Source organism: Propithecus coquereli, unplaced genomic scaffold (genome assembly GCF_000956105.1).
Source record: "Propithecus coquereli isolate 6110/MARCELLA unplaced genomic scaffold, Pcoq_1.0 Scaffold20, whole genome shotgun sequence".
Taxonomy (NCBI): Eukaryota; Metazoa; Chordata; class Mammalia; order Primates; family Indriidae; genus Propithecus; species Propithecus coquereli.
Genome location: NW_012144967.1, coordinates 8,831,968 through 8,853,682, shown reverse-complemented (window position 1 = coordinate 8,853,682; position 21,715 = coordinate 8,831,968). Strand labels below are relative to the sequence as shown.

The window sequence follows — 21,715 nt, the reverse complement described above, 5'->3', positions numbered from 1 at the left end:
CATGTCTCACATGCTGCATTCACATACTGTAATTTTATCTGTTTGCTTTCTTTAAGTACACTAAGAGCAGAGACAATATCTAACTTTTAAAAATTTGCTAGACATGTGATGCATTACCTTGACCACAGAAAGGCAATCATTTAATGTTCACTAAATGAATAAATAAATGAAATCAAAGCCAAAAGCTATATCACAAAATTGAGCAGCCTAGGAGACTAGAAACATCTGAAATCGGTACCCGTGAAACTTTTTCTGGATAAAGTGGACAATTCCAAATACAGTGTCCACCTTTACTCTTATGGTAGCCAAGCAGCAAGACATCACTAGGCATCCTCTTAAAATACACAATCAAAAACTCATATGCGAAATCTAAAACTGTCCAAATTATCAGTATCGGGATATATCTCTGAGGAGGACCTAGGCCTTTTTTAATAGATGGCATGATATCCTTTTAATTTTACTACTATGGAAGCTTTCTCTTTTAAGAGGCAAAAACAAGCAGCTCTAAGTTATATTTATGTCAGTAAGCAATGTAGAACTGAGGATCAGAAATAATACACAGTTGTTCTAAGAGATCACTTGGGGTGGCCCTTCCAAGTCTATGGGAAGAAATAATGGTCATATCCAAACCCATATTTCTGACATATAATGCAAATATTTTCACTCCGACAGTGTAAAAATGACACACCACTCTTAAAAAAAAACTCCGTAGAAGAATCTAGCTATTTTACTGATGGATGTTTTTTCATAAGCAAATCTATGTTTCTGCATTTCAACACTTAGACTATATCTTATTTACTGGATTAATAATTGTCTCTTCCCACTGAAATATGAGCCTTTGAATGCTGTGACTGACCTATTTTCATTTCAGCGTGTCTGAGGCCTAGCACAGAGTTCAATGAACATTTGTTGAAACAAGTACGGAATAAATTAGTGTACCCTCACAGTAAACATAAAGTGACGGGAAACTTAAATGAGTACCGCTATGGCCTGATATAATTGGTATTAATAGTTTCTTCCAAGACCATTTTTAAATCATCGCCTATCTAAATTCATTCATCCATATAGTCTTAAAATGGACCTGATAATTCTTAGTTTAAAATGAGATTAAATTTATGCCTACTGCTTATGAAAGTGTCCATTACATGCTAGAATTACACTAACTCTAGTCAATACAAATAACCTTTGTAGTAGGCATAAATATCCCGAATTTACAGATAAGGAAATGGAGCTTCTAAATAAATCAATTAGTTATTCAGCTAATAAGTGTCGAAACTGGGATTAAAGCCTTAGTTTACCGGGCTCCATAATCTTTCCCATTATACTTAGTTACTATCAGTGGCTGTCAATATAGTAAGGTAAGAATGAATGAAAGGGAAATGAATGTAAGAAATGGATGAAAAGAGTGACAAGACTCAGATATGGTTCTTTTGACCTAACGGGAAATGGTGTCAGAAGGTGTGAAACACAACCCCCCCTCCAAAATGCACATATGACCTATGACTTAGCAGTTCTGTGAGAGAAAAAAGTAGATTATAATATAATTTAAGACCCCAGGGTAAAACACCTTGGAAAATGTTTAAGGAAAAAGTCATTAGTTAAGAATTTGGTTAAAGTAAGTTTGATTTTAAAAAGTCCCTCAGGATTTTCCTTTTGGTCCAACATATAATATCGACCCCAACATTTTTTAATTTATTACAATCATTTTAGAATCACACACTAGTCAAAAATTAAGAGCTGGAAGAAACTTTAGAGATTAACCATTATACAAAGGAGAAAACAGAGACTAGAGAAATTAAATAACTTGCTTCAGGTCACTTGAAAATGTACAACCAGATCACTAAATTATACCCTTACATACATTATCTATGGATAGTTTTACACTAAGGATATAGTTTTGCCACCTGTGGCTTTACAATCCGGGATTCTTTGAGGTATTTCTTTTCTGCAACTATATTAAAAATTTGCAGAAGGAGCCACTGCAGAATTTCCTGGAAACTCTCCATTTCAGAGGAGATTAGAAAGTATATCCAAAAAATTTACATGAAAAAGCTGAGGAGTAAGTTTCCTGTGGTTGATGCTAGCTCTAGCTTTGGACCCAAAAGGGATAATTAAAGGGGGCCTAGCTCTGTTAAATGCCAAATGTATGCAGACAAGACTTATTGGCAACTCAAAAAGAGGCCACTTTGCCTTCTTCTAGGTGACAAGCACACCACGAAACTATATATGTAAATATAATGGCAAAGACATTTTTAAAGGACCTTTTTACAAATGGACAACTATTAAGTAAGAGGGTGGGATGTGTAAGCCATTCTGAACATCAGTGTTATGGCTTGTCAGCTTAGATACCATACAGCTGAGCATGAAAGCTGTGAACAAAACAGCTTTTAACCAAACTCCTGGATCAGGGATGGAAATGCAAGCTTGCCCCCGAGACCAGAGAGAGAAAACATAGGGTTCCATTAAAAATAATAAAAGGACAGAGAATTCAAGAAGGTATTAACTGAAAATATTCTAAGACCAACACTGCCCTTACCACTACCCTGAAGAAACAAATAGTAACACTTTTGTAAAAATAACTAAGAATGGAAATTCAGTTAATTTGATGTTCAGTGGTACAATTATTTAAAAAGGGATCATGGTTCTGATGTAAAATGTTTTGATTGAGGAGGGTATGTTAAATAAAGAGTAGATTTTCCCAGTAATCTAATATTCAACATATGGGATTTTACAGTTGTCCCTGAACATATCTGTTCTTGAGTGTTTGGCTGCTAGGGCCATGGGCACCCTGACAAGATATCCTGGCTGGCCAAGTTGACTGTTTCATGTGGCTAATAAGCTTATGCAATAAGCATTTGGAAAAGGAATTATTACAAAGATACCTCAATGAACAGATACCCCAGGGGAGGCAAGCTCCTTCCTAATGAACTTGGCCACTTCTTCAGGAGATCCCTACAATACATGGAGGATACTCATCTTTAGCACTGGGGCAGGGAAGCAGTATCCAAATTTTTTCCTGGCCACTCCATGGAACATACTCTCCAGGTGAATGGTCCCAAAAGGCTTTCTTTTCTGAATTTAAGATTTCAACGTCATCTCTTGTTTCCCATTCAGCACTTGGCTCTATACCCATTCTTATCATTCTTTAAGAAATAAAAGGCAGGTCTGGGTAACCTTAGTGATTTCTGCACCAAAAGTAAGCTCTCTGGACAAACACCATCTTGATGGTATTTAGCTGCACCTAAACAGATTATCATAAGCATATGAGACTTATTTCGAAGTGATTCAGCTTGGATCCTAAAATGGCCAAAGGAATTTCTCCAGCAGTCACCAAAAGCATGGGAGTACAATGTAGTGGTTTTAGAATTTTAGTGCGCATAAGCATCATTCAGGAATACTTGTTTAAAAACAAAAACCTGTCCTAAATCAAGTGAATTGGACTTCCTGAGGGTCCTTCCTCAGGATGATTCTTCAAGAAACAATAGTATCCTGGAAACATTATTTGCACAGAAATTGGGTTCTAGTTCAGCTGACAGTTAACTAGTTGTGACGCAAGGCAAGTCATTTAACCATCCTGAATCTATGTCTTCTCCTATAAAGCAAAGGTGTTGGACTTCAGATAATCTTTAAGGTTCCTTCAAATTCTCAAGGTTTCAGAAGTAAGTCAAGCTCCACGTCTCCCAGCATTACTGTCTGTCAGCATTCCTGATGCTTTTACAACATATGTTCAAGAAGCAGTAACTGAGTCTGAACCACCATATTCCACTGGTTACTTAAATGAGTGAACAGGATATTGGAATCTGAAGTTATAAAACTAGTCAGTAATAATAATGCTAAACTGTACTTACTGTGTGCCAGGCTCTAAGCACTCGATATATATTAACTCACTGAGGAAACAAAGAAGACAATAGAAGGTAGTCTGAGAGCCCCAAAACCAGTAAATTATGTAAGAGAAGGCAATGTTGAATATTACATTGTAACTAGTATTAAAACTTTGGCGATATTTAGTAATAAACCACAACCATAAAATGATCAATGGGAATGAACCACAATATAAGTTAATTAATGACTTTGCCTGAAATTTGCAAACATTTTCAATCCAGTGGAGAAAATCAGTTAAACACTATTGAGAATTCTGCAGCATTTAACACATACATGTGTTTTCTCCAAGAATATAAGCAAACATGAATGTTGATATTGACTAAATCCTTCATGAACCATGATTTTCAGCAGTTCACCTCTAAAGTAAGGGCTTATTTACAAAACATGTCAAGCAGGTTACAGAATGAAAAATTATTCCTCAGTCTGTATGACACATATCAGACCCAGTGGACTAAAGAAAACAGGAACTCAACTGGAGTTTTTTCCTTTAAATCCCTGGTAGAGCCGCTACCAACAGATGTTCCTATGCTCTGAAAATTATACGTTAAAAGGTTACAAAACAGCAAGATCTCCCTTGTAATTTAAATAGATTCTCTGTATTTACTGGAAAACTGCCATAAATTTATCATCAGTCTGGGTTTTCAACCCAGTACCAAAGCATAAGACACAGGAATTTGTTCTGTTTTCCATTTGGAGAGGATGATTCAATGAAATGATGATATAATGAAGCACTGACTGGCCTACTCCCAAGGCCAACACATGGACTGGGCACGTGTCAGAAAGACTGGATTAAAATTATATTAAATAAATGCCACTCCTCCTTCAACTATAATCACAAACTCAATTAATCCTTTTCAGAATGAAAACACAGACTCCAGAAGGTTAAGGCTAAAAGATGAATAGAGATACGAAAACTGAGCTCTAGAGAGGCTCAGTCAAAAAGCCAATTCAGGAGAGACAGAATTCGAATGCTCTGCCCCTAACCTGTAGTTTAATACTTAGAGGTTTCAACACAAAACAATTTTTCAGAGAAGAAGAAAGAAAAGAAGAAATCAACTTCTTTCCTTTATCTTTTCATCCATTGGTACACAAGTACTTTTTAGGCCAGTGGCCCGCCACCTGTTTTTACATAGCCCAAGAAAAAACCTAAGAGTAGATTTTACATTTTTAAATGAGTAGAAAAAATTATTATAAACAAGAATATTTCCTGACATGTATGAACACTACATGAAATTCCCATTTCAATGTCTATAAATAAAGTTTTACTGAAGCACAGTCACACTCATTCGTTTACACAGTATGGCTGCTTTCACATTGTAAAACCAAAGTGGAATGGCTGTGACAAGACTATTCCACAAAGCCTAAAATATTCACTGTCTGTCCCTTACAAAAAAAGTTTGCAGACCTTTGTTCTTTCCTGACCCAGTGAAAGCCTACACAATGAATACAGTGTAAGAAGAGTTAAATGGGAAAAGAAAGAATGGAACATGGGGAAAATTTAAGTGTGTGCCCATGTTTATCTTTTCAATTCACAGCAAATAAGGCAAGTTTGGCAGCACAACAGGGAGGAGAGATAAGTGGTCAGATTTCACATTAATAAAATGTGGTATATGTATACCATGGAGTACTATTCAGCTTTAAGAAACAATGGTGATATAGCACCTCTTGTATACTCCTGGATAGAGCTGGAACGCATTCTACTAAGTGAGGTATCCCAAGAATGGAAAGACAAGCACCACATGTACTCACCATCAAATTGGTATTAACCGATCAACACATAAATGCACATATAAGAATAACATCTATTGGATGTTGGGGGGGGGGAGGGGGGAAGAGGGAGGAGGGGATGGGTATATGCATACACAAAGAGTGCAATGCACACCACCCGAAGGATGGACATATTTGAAACTCGGACTTGGGGGGGGGGCAAGGGCAACATCTGTACCCCCATAATATGCTGAAATAAAAAAAAATATATATATAACTGCTGTGAACACAAAACCTTCCACTATTTAGACCTGAAAATCTTCAAGAAGCGACATTCCCATTGACATGCTTTCTCCAACTATGCAAGGTGGAAGGAGACACAAAGCATAAGGCACAGATATCTTCCAGCAAGAGACAGACTACTTGGTTCCGAGGCTCCTTAAAACATCTCCACCAATCATAGAGCCTGGGTTAAGAGTCAAGGAGGGGCCGGGCGCGGTGGCTCACGACTGTAATCCTAGCACTCTGGGAGGCCAAGGCGGGCAGATCGTTTGAGCTCAGGAGTTCAAAACCAGCCCGAGCAAGAGCGAGACCCCGTCTCTACTAAAAATACAAAGAAATTAATTGGACAACTAAAACTATATAGAAAAAATTAGCCGGGCATGGTGTCGCATGCCTGTAGTCCCAGCTACTCGGGAGGCTGAGGCAGAAGGACTGCTTGAGCCCAGGAGTTTGAGGTTGCTGTGAGCTAGGATGACACCATGGCACTCTAGCCCGGGCAACACAGTGAGACTCTGTCTAAAAAAAAAAAAGAGTCAAGGAGGAATTTCCCTGTTGTGTAAGACCTAGGTTAGAAAATCAAACGCCAAACTCTCCTTCCAGCTGGGTTTGACCTTGAGCTAGTCATCTGACTCTCCATGGGTTTATTCTTTTATCTATAAAATGAGGCATGCTCACCATCCAGAGGAATATTCTCTCTCTCAACTCCTGAAACTAAAGGAAAAATGAGAAGAGGAAAGGGACTTGGGAGAGGAGGGACTTTTTAAAAAAATGGTAATTTTTTTCCTTCTTCACAATAGATAAGATACAATCAGGATAGAGATATCCCTCATCAGAAAGCAAAGGGTCTACAGCCAAGCACCATACTGGATTCAATGACACTAATCACACTACAATATTAAAATGGAGGACTAAGAAACAGAGGCATTTCAATTCAAGGATGTGAGTTTTTTCCTTCCCTTTCTGAAGGGCTTCTGGAAACAAAGACACATGTACCCATGCAGGGTGTGTTCTCTTTTCTTCCCCCAGGGCAACAGCAACATTTGTCTGAATAACGCCTGCTATACAAGTAGCCACCCGGGCATTAGTCATGAATAGTATCTGTACTAAGGGGTGGGTTAGAACAGTCAGCACCTTCTTACCATTGTAATCCAATAAAACTAGGCTTGTTTATCACTGTTCATACACTTGAAACAGCTTGGGTTAGTAACAGTTCTGTTTACCTACTGGGGTAATTTCAAGAAAAAGTACCACTTAGCTCTCTGAAGAGCAGAAACAGTACACTGTCAAGTCTAGCCAAGAGACACCAACTTTCAGAGGAGCAGTAGGAGTTATTCCAGTAATTTGATTGTCAGCTTTCTAAAGATTTTTCTTTGACCATGATGGAATCTAAAGTGTAGAGCACTGTTTCTCTCAACGAGTTCCCTTGTTTTACAAGTTAATAGCTTTAAAAAAGAAGAAAAGTAATTTCAAGACCCTGAAAAAAAAACCACTTTTAAATATCTAGTGAATATTAAATATAAAATTACTGTATGACCCAGCAATTCCACTAGGTATATAAAAACATACGTGCACATAAACTTGTACACAAATATTTACAGCAGTATTAATCACAATAGCCAAAAAGTGGAAACAATCCAAACGTACAACAAAATATGGTATATCCGTACGACATGTTTGGCAATAAAAAGAAATGAAACATTGATCAATGCTACAACATGGATGAACCTTGAAAACATTACTTATGCTCAGTGAAAGAACTCAGTCACAAAAGACCATATATTGTATGATTCCATTTATATGAGGTTCTAGACGGGGCAAATCCACAGAGACAGAAGGCAGATTAGTGACTGCTGGGAGCTGGGGGAGGGGAGAGTGGGGAATGGGGGATGCTAAGGGGTAGGGGGTTTCTTTCTGGGGTCATGATAATGTTCTAAAATTAGAACAGTTGTGACAGTTGCACGACTCTCTATATATGCTAAAAATCAGTAAACTATTTACTTTATTTCAATGGTGGATTTTACGGTATGTGAATTATATCCCAGTAAAGCTGTTATGAAAAAAAGCTTACTAAATGTCTTTTTTACTGCTAAAAATGACATACTTCATATTTTATATAGTTACTACTGAGCTATAAAGTAAAATATCTCATTTTTGCTGCTATCAGTTTCTATATAAAGAAAGAAGAGTTAGGTTTAATAAGGGTTTACAGATCCCTTTTTGTGGTAACTCTAATTTTGTGACACTTTAAGCTTGATGACAAATTTCAAAGTCTTGTGCTCATGGGGAAAATGTTTTTCATCATAATCTCCAAGGGATTCATGTAGGAGAGAGAGCTCATTCCAAAACTCTGTTTGTGGTGTACACTATTTACGAAAATTTAACTGCAACAACAGATGCACATTTATATTATATATCAATAGAACAAGAGAGAAGGGGAAAAAATACTATTCTGTCCCCCAAATCAAAAACAAGGCCATAAACCAGACACAGCAGACTAGGCTAAACACATACTGTACTCACACAGACTTACGGATGTCACTTACCGCCTGGGTCTTCAGGCTTTGCTTCATTGTAGGCGTAGCGGCTACACTCCCTACAGCCACCTCTTCAGAAACTGAACGCGCACTGGTATTACTCAGAAAATCCACTTCGTCTTCAGCTTTCGTGTCTGGCATTTCTGAAGTGAACAAGGGAGTTACAGAACGCATTTGAAAAAATTGATTCCTGTGACTATGTACACAACATGCTCCAGGTTTCATGTGTCTTGTTTGTTTTTGCTTTCGTGTTAAGTGGAAAAGTATTCTTTTGCTGTCACAAGCTGGTGTCATTTCTGACCCTGTGCTGAGCTAGTCCTCTATCACATGGTTGGGGGTTTCCCCTAGCCTTTGCGTGGGTTTGAAGCTAAGGGAAGATCCAATCAATGTCTACTGAGCGTCCATTTTCACAACTGACTTTTCATGACAAATCTATGAGTACGATGCTGACTTGCCTATGGAAAAGTAAACTCACAAGTTTTAAGGGAACAGACAGGCTAAAGCTACGTTGTCCATCTTGGTCACCATCAAAAAGGCAAGAGAGATTTGTACAAGAAAAAAAGGAAAACGCCGCTGAGAATGAGACAAAGCCTCTGGGACAAGTCTGACTCTCTGTAAAAACATACTACACACCCTGCTCCACCCATCACTGCGATTAGTAAGACTGAATTGTTCTAGCAAGTTATTACTTTTTGTTTTTAAATCTTATTTCTTCCAAAACCAAAACATAATCACAAACTAGCAATTGCTCGTCTTTATAGCAACTATAAAGACTAGCAATGTCTTTATATCTGTTTTCACTAGAATTACATAGTTGTCCTCATGCTGGCCATGTTCCACAGACAAAACATTGGTGTTTTTTTTTACTTGACCACCATATGGTCAAGCAAATACAGGAAGGAAGTGATAAAAATGATGTCTGAGGCAAATTTAGGCTTTGATACTTCTTTAAAGGGGACCGACGATTTAACAGTCAAAATTCACCTTAATAATGCAAATACAAATTAAACTGTCACCTCAATTTCACATGGACAGTTTTCTGTGGTTACTAGTGGTCACTACTCTGGCAGAGAAAAATGCTCCCCACACCAAAGAGCAGAGAAGTTTCTTTCACCAAAGAACAAATATTAAGATATTATTCTAGCAGCACATGTGACATGTACAAAAGTCTACCTTAGGTTTAGGAAAGTTACATTCGTATAAATGAATATTTATAAATCTCCCTTCTTTCTTTGTCCTTATATGATCTAAAAATGAGTAAACAAGCTTCCTTGCCCAGAGAACCAAAATTTGTCTTAAATTTGATAAAATGTAATCAAAGTTAAAAAAAATCTAACTAAATAATCCCCTTAGAACTATTCCTTGCCAAAACATTTCCAAGTGAGTCAGAATAATTTCTGGGGATAAAGGGGGCTGCTGATGGTTTTTATTTTATTCATTTGGGGATGTGATTTTTGGCACAACCTTATTACTTCCCTATACCTATCAACTGAAAATATGTATCTTGGCACAGCAAGGAGTCACACCGGTGAATAGTGATTACTGGGACTTGTGGAGTGCTGGCAACCTCTGGGGACTGGTGTAGCTCAGTCACACACCACCAATTTCCTAAACGCTGTGATCAATGCTGTTGATGGGTGAGGGGTCATCCCCTTCTTTTTAACTGGCTCCTTCCAAACCAGCAGTTAAACCTGTATCTCCTCACTCACACAACAGTATGGTTAAATCCATGAGTGGAATGTACAGTTGCTAAAAAAATATCCTTTGGCTCTGAGATCACATTCAGGTGCTTTTTCCCTAGGACAACGTGACCAGGGACTTTCCCTAGCCCTAGCTATTTTCTGAAGAAAGCCCCAATTTCTTCATCAGTGGCTACTTTTCTCTGTAGTGTGAGATCATGAACACTGAGCCTATTCTTAGTGCTTTTGGTAGCAGGAACAAGTAAGTAACTCGCCTACACAAAATGAGCCAACCTCCAAACTTATATACACTGTTGAAACTTCATACATGTTTCTTCCTTCTTAAAACGTTAACATTTTAAACATCATTTCTTAGCATATTTACTATATTTATGTACTAATAAAAATCAAAGACTGAAATTCTCCCTGGTTTTTACCTTTTCTCACAGAGCACTATAGAGTACCGTAACTCACACTTGCTTGGGTTAAATTCTGACCACTTAGCCAGAAGGAGAAATAATTCCAGCCCATGTGGCCAAGGACGCAGCACCCAAATGAAAAGAACATAACCAGGTATCAGCTTACAGCCACTCCCATTCTTCTGAAATGCCAACCTGCCAGGGCCCCCAAAATAGACTTGTTGATGTGCTTTATTTTAAAAATTAGAGACCTTCTCATTTAAATTCTCAGATAGCAGCCAACAAGTACGTATGAATAACAATCAAAAATCTTAATAAAACTAAAAATTCAAAGTCACCAAAAATTCTACCTCAGGTTCCTTAAACCCCCCAACTGGGAAAAAGAAAGAAGATTAGAGATGGCTAGAAGCCCTTCACCCCTTTACCGGTGAAAACCACCACTGTGTTTAAACTGCTCTTCTTCCTAAGCAAATTCTTTTGTTCTGTTTGTTCATTTCTCTCCATACCCCCACCCCCATCCTCTTGACATGTACTACACATAAAGGGATTTTCAAAAATTAGAAAGAACAGCAAAAATAATCAATTAAACAACAAAGACAAAAAAGAGGCTACTTCTTACCTATAAAAGTCTAGGTGTAAGCACGGAGATAGGTCCTCTGGACTATAGCTGGTAACAGGTGGTGGTATAAAAGTATACATCGAACTGACCTTTAAAGACTTCGAGAGCCAAGACTGTGTCCAACTCTAGCTTCAGCTTCAGCCTCAACCCCCAATAAGAAGTTTTATTCAGATAGTTTATTTCCACTGAGCAATGGTGGTTTCTATTTGCTGTCTCTGGACATGGTTACCCACAGATGGAACGGGCTGCTGTGAGCAATCTGCTCGGTGCAGCTGCTTCACCAAGATAAGCAGACACAAGGTCTGCCCTGTGACAGCAGCTCAGCAGACTGGGCTTGGGCGGAAATCCTGCATCCGATTCCCTGTGCTGTGCAGGGTCCTGAATTCCCAGACTGCTGCCCAAAAGCAACAGGCAACGCAACTGAAAGTCTGCTCCTCAGGCAGGAAAAGGAGGGAGCCCCCGCCGCCCGCCCCCCCCAAAAAAACCCAATGACCTAATACGATCATTTTGGATTTTGGGCCATCAGCTTAGAATGATACTTATAGCTGTTCATGAAACCACTCTGACTCTAAATTAGCTCAGGATACAGACTAGGATGATAGGGGAGGAAGGGAGTTTCAGGATTGTAAATAAAACACATCTTTTCAGCACTGTTTACTATGATGCTAGAGAAAAGGACTAAACCATGTGAACAAAAACATCTGCTAAATTCCTTCATCATTTTAGAGCACCTATGATCTGGGCATCGTCTTCCAGGTTTGGAAAGTTGCAACTGCTCCAGAGTGACAGAGCATTTACAGGCTTAAGCAACCAAGCCATGAGTTTACAATACAGGAAGCAAAATCTGACCAACCCTGAGATGACGTGCCTCTCCTGATGGTGGTGACTATTAACTTGGCAACTTACCCAATGAGCACAGGACCTCGAAACAATAAAGATGCCTATATTTTTACCAGCACGTTACAGACACTCTTAAGGGAATCTGCTTCTCAAGCTATTGATTTTGTATTCTGCTTTGCTTACCTGTTGCTGGCTCAGGCCCTTGAACAGGCAGAATATTCTTCTCTGGCTCCTCCCTTCCAGCAAAACATCCTTCAAGGTTCCCTGTGGATTCTTCACAAATACTGCCCACTGGCAAGCTCTCCCCAGGTGGAAAGGCATTCACTTTCTCCGTAGCAGCATTTCCTAGCCCTTCAGTCAGAGGGCCCGGCTCGGGACTGGGCAGTGATGGGTGACTGCTTTCCCCCTCCGTAAGCAGTGCTCCTGAGGCCTTGACTCGTTCGATGACGGCATCCACTATGCGGCTGGCAGCCTCCTCTATCAAGTCTTCTCCCTCAGGCAGATGTGCAGCTTGGGCAGAGACCATGCAAGGCAGAGAAGGAACACTCCTGTCCCTGCCTGGGGCCAAGGCTTGCACTGCTTCACTCGCACCAGCTGGGGCCTTATCATCGTGGGTTGAGAGCCCCGTGTCTGTGGCAACAGGCTGCAGAAGGACAGGATGTGCTTCCTTGTCCATTTGTGCTTCCTTAGAGTCGCCCCTGGTACAGCTGTGGTCTGTTCCCTGAAGCTTCCCTTTCTCCCAGTCAAGAGGTACCATCTCTGGGGTTGCAGCTCCCTGTGGGTCAGTCACACCTTTGTCTGGTAAAGCTCCTGGCAAACCCAGGATCACATTCTTCTCTTGGCTCAGTAAGACGTTTGGAATCAGGGTATCTTCGCTGTTGTGTGATACATTCTTTCTTCTGGGTCCGGCAGTACCTTGTAGAGCATGAGCCACCGCAACACCCACCATCACATTTCCACTCGCTTCACAGGCACTGGTTTTTCCCTGGGATTGAGGGTTCTTCATTCCAACATCCAGAGCAAAAGGTCGACTGTGATTCAGAGTCTCAGACCCATCTGGCAATAGAGGTGAGCTGTTCTGCTCTGCACGCAAAGTTTCCTGCCTTGAATCTGCAGCCAGACTTTCTCCTGGTGGCACCAGGCTCTGTGCAGCCCCACCTTCAGTCAGCAGTGAGACTTGTGGGGCCACTTCCTTGTTATGTTTAGTTTCTGCCTTAAGATAGACAGAGGGTGTATCCAGTGAATTGCTGTGCTGAAGTGCGTTGTCCTTGGCACAGGCAGCTGAGATAGGTTTTTCATGGAATCCTGGCGTCTCTTGTCCAAGAGGTGGTGTTCTCTGCTCTTCTTGCAATGTTCCCGAAGAAACAGTATCTTCCTTAATGGAGGAACAAGTCACTGCTTTATCTTTGTCCTGTTGTCCCTGAGCTGGCAAGCTTTCTGAAGGCACCATATTTTTTCCTTCCTCAGTCAAAACTGAATCAGAGGCCAAAGTGGCCCTGCCCATACTTAGTGGAGAAGAGTCAGTATCCCCCTTGATGTTGAGAACTTCAGGGGTTGCTGAGGGGCTGGGAGCCTCATGCTCTCCACCATGTCCTGTGGGACTGGTATTCCCCATGCTGAAGTGAAGCTCCACAGCAGTGGGGGACACAGACTGGCCTGCTGCCTTGTCTTCTAGTGGCTGTTTACGGGGATCATTTGACTTTCCGTCCAAGCCATCTCCACAATCTGCAGCCGTATGTAGTTCAGGAGTTGCTGTTCCCTTTTCTTTCTGGGAGGGGACAAAAGAAAGTACGTCATCTTTGGTTACTGATTCACTGCCTGAAGTGTTTGCCAGAGAGAAAGTGCTGTCTGATATCAGTGCCTGGTCTGGCGCTAGTTCTTTCTCAGTTTTAGGGACAACTGGCTGTGGATGTGAAACTATTTCAAGTGTATTTGTTAAAGGCTTGTCTCGTTTCAGATCTTTTCCTTGGCCTCCTTTATCCAAAACTTTGAGAGGACAAAAATCTCCACATTCCTGGGTGTCTCTCACAGGGTCAGAGGTGACTGTGTTAGCCTGTGGGTCTTCACAGCAGGCGGCAGTGGGTGGATCCTGTGTGCTGGCCTGCCCTGCTGTGGTGCTTTCAGGCTGCCTAACTGCGCCGTTGCACTGCCTTGCACCCACCTCATCACTAGATGTCCCTGTGCTCTGCTGACATGCAGAGTCGGTGCCAAGTTTACCGTCTCCAGCTGTAGAACAGATGGGTGATTTGCTCTTTTGGTTTTGAGCATGAGATGACTTCGTTTCTGGTTTTTGGTTTGGCATTACATCTTTTTCTGGCCCAGGAAAGGTTAAATCTGACTTTGCCTCAGATACGCCTGCTAAGGGAGTACTGGGTTCTAATCCACCTAAAATCTTGTCTTTTGCAGCGGCTGGAATGACCAGAGAGTTCTGATCTACCAGAGCATCAGCGCTTTCTTCACAACTTCTTAAAGTTTCAGTTTCTGCTGTTTTTTCAACGGAGGTTTCTCTATTACTAAATGCAAGCAGAGACTCAGCAGGTTTGTTACCACCCAGGGAACCAGTGGCAGAGACACAGTTGGAAACAGTGGCTTTATCCGCAGGCTTGTTTGTGACCTGTACATCAGAGGCTCCAGCTGTGCTGATATTAGAGTTCTCAGACCTTTCCGTTGTCCTTTCCCCTACTTGAAGCACATTCTGGACAGTGGCATCTGGGTTCAGGAGACCATGTTCCATTTCCCCCGCAGTCTCTGGGGTACTGGCCTCTGTTGCTGTACTGCCTGCCAGTTCGCCTCCAGAGGAATGCTGGGCTGCACCTGGCTCCATGACCATGTCTCCCTGCAGCACACTGTCTCCACTGCTCAAAGACCCCTGGTCTGTGGCCATTCTAGAAGATTTTGTTCCAGTTTCTTCATTTCTGTTTCCACAGGATGAAAGGCCTTCCATGTCCTTTCCTCCACAGTCACGCATGCTCTGAAGGCAGCTGTCTCCCTCAGACACAGTTTCAGAGTCCACAGGTGTTTGCTCCACCGTATCCCCTTTTCTTTGCACAGCTTTATTTTTCTTCCTACAGGAACAGTCTGTATTCTCTTCCTCAAACATGCTTGACAAATCACAGCAACTTTCAATCTGCCCAACAGGACAACCATGGCAGCAGGGGGTGCTCTTGGTCTCTTCGGGAGAAGACAGCTGCTGGCCACCCGTGGGCTCAGATGCACAGGTAGGGAACTGGCCATCTGTCTCTGGGGCACTGAGTGGACTGGAAGGGTCCTGTGCTGTCATCATTAATGGTGTAAGATTATCCATCTGCTTGAGGTTTGTTTTCTAGGAAGAAATGAAAGATGATTTTAAAAAACTGTCCACGGGAAAAGATGTCACTGATACCTATAAGCAAAAATCCTGCTGGACAGAACTCAGTGCCATTCCAGCTCTTCTAAGGTCACATGATAAGCTGATCTAAAAAAAATACAAACAAATTTTCTCTTATTCCTGACATTACTACTTTCCTTTCTCTTATCTGTATATCCATTGGAATGTTAAAAATGGCTCAGAATATACAAAATGACCATTTTCTATGTTTTGAACTTATTTTAGAAAGTAGATTAAAATTGAGCCTCAAAAACCTTAATTTTAAAAAGCCCAGTGAATATTTTCAAATGAGCAGCTGAGAAAGATATTTTTGTAGGGTTTTTAGAGAGGCAGAGCCTACTTCTATCCTGCCTCATATTTACAAGTAAAAACAAATCCTAACCAGTCTGGTAAATTCTTTTCAATCACAAGGTGCAGGCAGATACTCCTCTGCCCTAAATACTTACTGAGGGGTTACATAGTATTCTTTAATCCCCAAAATATGCTCCACCCCATCTAACATAATCATTTTAGTTATGGGTTCAGAATTTCAGGAACAGTGGCATGGTATTAATAGATATTCATGGCCGGGCGCGGTGGCTCACGCCTGTAATCCTAGCACTCTTGGAGGTCGAGGCGGGCAGATTGTTTGAGCTCAGGAGTTCGAGACCAGCCCGAGCAAGAGCGAGACCCCGTCTCCATTAAAAATAGGAAGAAATTAGCTGGACAACTAAAAATATATATACAAAAAGTTAGCTAGGCATGGTGGCGCATGCCTGTAGTCCCAGCTACTCGGGAGGCTGAGGCAGTAGGATTACTTGCATTTACCTTTATGTCGAAATTTCAGGAATTCTTATAATAATACTATTTTCTCAACACATATTATAAAACTATTTTCAGAACATCCAGTTTGCTCTCCACTCATTGTCTAATCTACCGCAACGACCTCATGCATATCTGCTGCCATCCATCCTCTCATTCACGTACTCACTCGGTGAATGCGCTGAGCACTTCAAGGACTCCATCGTCAGACTGCTCCTACCTACTGACCAAGTCTATTGTAAAAGTCTGCACATGTAAGTGTAAAATGTGTTGGTTTGCTGAAGTCTTTCTATTAAAGAGTATAAGTAAAATGAACTTGTACTAAAAAGCTTCTGTCCTATGCTCAAGAGTATTCAAAATTTGCTTATTACCATTCCTGCTGAGAGTGTGACAATCTCCTAATATGAAAGTAGGTTCATTAAATTTAATGAAAGGTAAACATTATAGAACAGGGATCTGGAGAAAAAAGGTGTTGCCTGAAGAACTGAGAAGCTCATAACACATATGTGCTCCCACAGTTTTAATTTCTCATGTTTTCCTGCCAACAATTCCCACATCTTGCAGGTACCTTTGGCACCTGCAAACTGGTGTTTTCAAGTGGACTCTCCTTCACCTACTAAAATGAGCTGTAAGGGAAAAATCTGGTTTCCTGGCAGTCCATTCAGTGGAAAACAAGTTACTTGCTATGGAACAAACATGATTCCAAAAGGCAGAGGTGGGAACATCATAAAACCTTACTATGGAGTCTCTTGGCCTGCTGGTCTCGAAAATACTGCCTGCTCCCAAAGAAGCCTCCAGCATTGAGCTGACTCTAGATGACCTTAAACGAAATTATTGTTGAGCTGTTTCCAAATTAAATCAGCTCTGAAATAAACTGGGTGGAAAAATTATCTAAACTTAGCTTTTCAGATGTTACGGCCAAGTGAGATGTACCCATATGACGTTTATATTATCCATAATAAATGCTACCAGGGAGTCTGTAATGTTTTTACGTCTGGCAACAACTTTATCTTGAAGACTTGAGTGGATTATAAAATCTTTATTTTTTTAGTGATCTTTTTACCACAGAACTATCAATTTAAATATAGTAATGCTATCATCACTCACTAAAATAGCTGTAAAAAGGCTTTATTTCTGGGTAAATTTGGTTCTTGTTCTTTCACAACAATCTCATAAACCGTTTTGCTCATTTCATTTTATAAAGTTAAACTAAACACAGATTTCTTTTTATGCCAGGAAAATTCAGTTCTAGTTGCTGTATATTTCTGTATCTGTAATGTGTGTATATGAGGATCTTTCATTATTTCCCAAACCTGACAAAAACCAAGGAAAAAGTCTCTCAATCTCCTTATTGCTACAACCCTAATGCTAGTTCTGTATCTGTTAAGTGGTAACACCCAATACTGCTAATACTGCGTTACCAGTTTCACAATCTTTGGGGAGAACATTTTTATGTTCTAATTATATCAAGGTTTGTTGCAGGAGGGTGGGGACACCCACGTGAGCACACCCACTTAAAAATGGAGATTTCCTTTCTTACCATTAGTTGCTGTTGGATGTTCATAAGTTTAACAATATGTCCACTGCAACTGTCTCCAGGAAATGGGGGTTCATGATGTGATTCAGACTCAGAGGTTAATGTATAGATGTCCAACTCTCGATGATGCCTCACACAACAGTCTTCATAAGGTATTTCATAAGATAAACTACTCAAGGAGTCTGGTTCTCCAGCATTCTCTCTGCAAGCAAGCAATCTCTGGTCAATACATATATATTGCCTTCCAGGCATAGGCTTAACCCCCCAAGTGTTACGTAATTATTTCTAACTTGATTGCTCTTTGAGGCTTTGCAACAAACATTTGGTATATATACCTCCCCAGTGATCCAGGCACATAAATAATTGCTCCATGCTCCTCACAAGCGATCACAAATGGGTTGAATGAAAACTGCAGGGTTCCTCCTTAAGGATGTCCTTTTGATCAAGATAAAAGTCTGGGATCTTATAATAGTTAATATTATGCTAACAACCAAATAATGAGGAAGTGTAAGGAAGATGGTTTTAGCCTGGTTTTCAATAGAAGCAAGGCTTATTAAGAGTTGCTCTTAAAATAAGTTAAATCTCATGTTAACTGCAGAAGAACCAGTCATTCCAACTCTCAAATGGGTATTCCAACCTTTCTAACAACGGGTGGAAGAAACAACCTCAAAATTCTTGAAGTCAACTTTACAGAGAAAAACTACTACAATATCATATTATATAACACTTGTCAATATAATTATCAAATCCTATTCTGAATGAAGCACTTGGCTCCAAGAACCTCAAGTTAAATTTTTTTTAATTTAAAAAATGAACAATTTTGCTCTACTCAGATTATTATAAACATATGTCATATATAATACAAATAAATCCAATAAAGGTACAGGCATATAACAAAGCATGTCTGCGACAGGCCTCAAAATGTGAAATCTCTCTTTATGTGGTTCTCTCTCTAATGAACTTTCCACTATTATAAGCCAATTGATCTGAACAAGGCAAATGGATTTCTTCTCTAAAGGCCGCAGCACCTCCAATTCTACCCTTGCTCCTAGAAGGTACACCCATGCCCGTAATGCCTGCTGCAATACAATACATAGCCTGTGTTGTGCTGTTCGTACCAGAAGGAGTCTTGGTGCATAAGGTAAGCATGGATGAGGCACACAATGGTACACTTCACAGCCTCACATTCCTCAATTACTGTAATGGGCACACATTTAAAATGTTAAGCAGCCTCTCCTGCATTCAACACAAATATAAATTGCTGAAGCCCTCATCTTTGGCGTGGCTATCCTTTCTTATTAGTTTAACATATGGTATATATAGGCACAGAGCTGAAGATTTCTGGGTGCGAAACTCAGAACTTTATTCCCTGGCTATGTGATGTTAGACAAATTTCTTAACTGTTCTGGGCCTTAATTTCATAATCTGCAAATAGGGATATTGTAATCCAAGTACTGTTTTCAGAATTAGAGAAAAAGCACATGAAGAACTATGTCTATAGTATTTTGCATGGATAAGTCACACACTGATATTTTCCTCCTTCTATTCTTTCATTCATTTAAAAATAATTCTTCATTAATCACTCATCTTTCATTTTCTACTTTTATCAGAAAATCCTGTTTCCTCTGAAAGCTTTAAACACAGTAAAAACAATCCTCAAATGCCATTCTGATTAGATGCCTAGAAGCTCAAAGATCAGGCACAATAAGAGATTGTGCTTTCCAACAACCCTTTCCTCCTTATTTGGGATGTTCTTTATTTTTCCTTTCTTACAACATTAACATCTTTGAAACCCCTATATCATATTTATTATAATCCCACCTAAGCAAACAGTTGACTGATAAAGTATCTCTGAGATTCTAGAAGGATGGAGGAAGGTTATATTCGAGATCACTATGTTTTGAAATTAGGAAGAATTTTTTAAAGAATTAAGAAATAACAGACATGTTATCTATCCACTAAAAAGTATGAGAAAGATTACATCAGCTGTCTCTCCAGAGTTTTTCTACTAAATCATACCTGCCTGTCATTAACAATACACCTGAGAATAATTGGAATTTTTAAAGGTGAAAATATGTTATAGTGGAAAACCTATAAGATAATGGAAAATCATGCACTGGCTGATGATAACAAAGTCCTACTGCAATTTCCATACTCAATGAGTGGTTCTCCAGAAATTGCTTAACATAAGATTAGGAAATGCTATAGTAGATGTATTTACCAAGCTGCTCCACTCTGAGTAAAATGACCTCAAATAGAAAAGCACCTGTAAGATGGTCACTTAAAAGTTCAATGGAATGACTACAGAAGTCAGCTGTACCACCACATGAGGGGCAGACAACTTCTCTATAAATTCAGCTTTCAAGCTTGGGTTGACATCTTCACTAACTTGCTTAACTGTCTGGCAGACATCATTGGCTTATCTGCTTACTCTGGTCGTCACAATATAGTCATATTCCAATGACAACAACAACAAAAAAGACCTCTGAAAACAAAACCTGATTTATATACCACCATTCAGTGTGACTGAAATATAGCAAGCTTGAGAGGGGGCTGTATGCCAAGGCAGGGGCAATTAAAAAGTGATACAGTCCATTCTCAGCAAAATGGAGTGTTCCACCAATTTTGCCACTATTAATTCTCAGATTGTTCCGTTTCTAATAGCTAAACCTTGGGAAATTCCCTTCTCTAACCACAACCTATTTACCTTCTACCTCTCCCACGCTCTCTTTCCAGAGGAATGTGCTTTTGTCGTCACAATGACCTCCAGGTGCTAACTCTTCACTCTCCCAATTCACTGTTCCTGTGGATTTTGCTGTTTCCTAGTCCCTCTAGATACTAAAGACCAGTAGTTGCAATTATTTTTCCACTGGCTTCCATGAATATCTGTTGCTATTAACACTCTTCTAAACTCATTTCAACCTATAGGTCTGGGTAAACCCCACCATCCATCCAACCATTCATCAAGTATTTATGTGCCAGGCACTATTCAGTGTGTTGGTGATGCCAAAATCCCTGTCCTGTTGAACAGGTAGGCAACAGCAATCAAGATAAATAAGTAAAACACTCAGAAGAACCAAGTGCTATGGAGACAAAGCAGAAATGAAGGTTGCAATTTTAAACAGGGTAGCTCAAGAAGGCCTTATTAAGGTGACGGTTAAGCAAATACACTCTTGCTAGACACAAGCCAATCGCACTAGAGACTCCACCACCCTTCAATCTACCAGGAATCATTGCTTTAAAGCAATACAATGTCATTCTTTTGCTCAAAAGCTTTGCTCTGCAAAACAAAATTTTTGTTGTTCTTTTTGCATTAGGAGTGGAACACACACATACTTGTGCCTACATCACTTAGGCTTTCTCTTTTAAACTATTACACAAAGCATCCTATCTCTACTGTATAGGTATATAAAGCAGAGAGCAACAGAACTTCATAACCAAGGCCACCCAGCTAAAGCAGAGCCACAACTAAAGCTGACTCTTTCCACTTTACTCTGGTGCCTTCTTAGGCCATGCTACACCAGCAATTCTTCTGCCCGGTCATCAACATTCTCCACATTATGGCACTGATGTTCTTTTCCAGCCACACTTAATCTTCTTATACTCTATTTTGCAGCCAAACTGCAAATGTCCATTCCTGAAACACACCTCATCAGCCAGGGATGCCAGCCTATCCAAAATCCGCCCATCTTTTGGCCTGGCTTCCTGATCTCTTTCCGTTCTCTCTACTGATATAGGATCTTTTCTCCCCTCTGAATACACAAGGTCCTTATTATATTACTTTGTTGTGGCTTAAAAAAAACACAACGAACAAACAAAAAAACCTTTGGGCTATGTAATAGTTATTCATATACTTGTCTCCACCCCCTCACTAGAATACAAGTTCCTTCAGTGCAGGATGGTGTCTATTGGAGCCGCAATTTACTGAGGGTTTAAAATCCAAAGCTAGTACATAATACAAAATTAAGAGTATACAAAGAATTTCTCTTTATCAACATATTTTTGACAGAGTAACAGATGACATCCTGGCCTAACCTTTTTGGGCCAC

The 21,715-nt window shown here is 40.1% G+C and overlaps 1 protein-coding gene across 1 annotated transcript in view; it reads right to left on the bottom strand.

Moving 5' to 3' along the window:
• The window catches only part of AKAP13 (A kinase (PRKA) anchor protein 13), a 230,946-nt gene that overhangs the window by 129,778 nt on the left and 79,453 nt on the right, over positions 1–21,715 (bottom strand). Inside the window, exons 5-7 of the mRNA XM_012643677.1 lie at positions 17,671–17,869; positions 12,146–15,284; positions 8,415–8,548 (exon numbers count right to left, since the gene is read on the bottom strand). Coding sequence (XP_012499131.1) covers positions 8,415–8,548; positions 12,146–15,284; positions 17,671–17,869 — 3,472 coding nt within the window. The remainder of the gene's footprint in view (positions 1–8,414; positions 8,549–12,145; positions 15,285–17,670; positions 17,870–21,715) is intronic.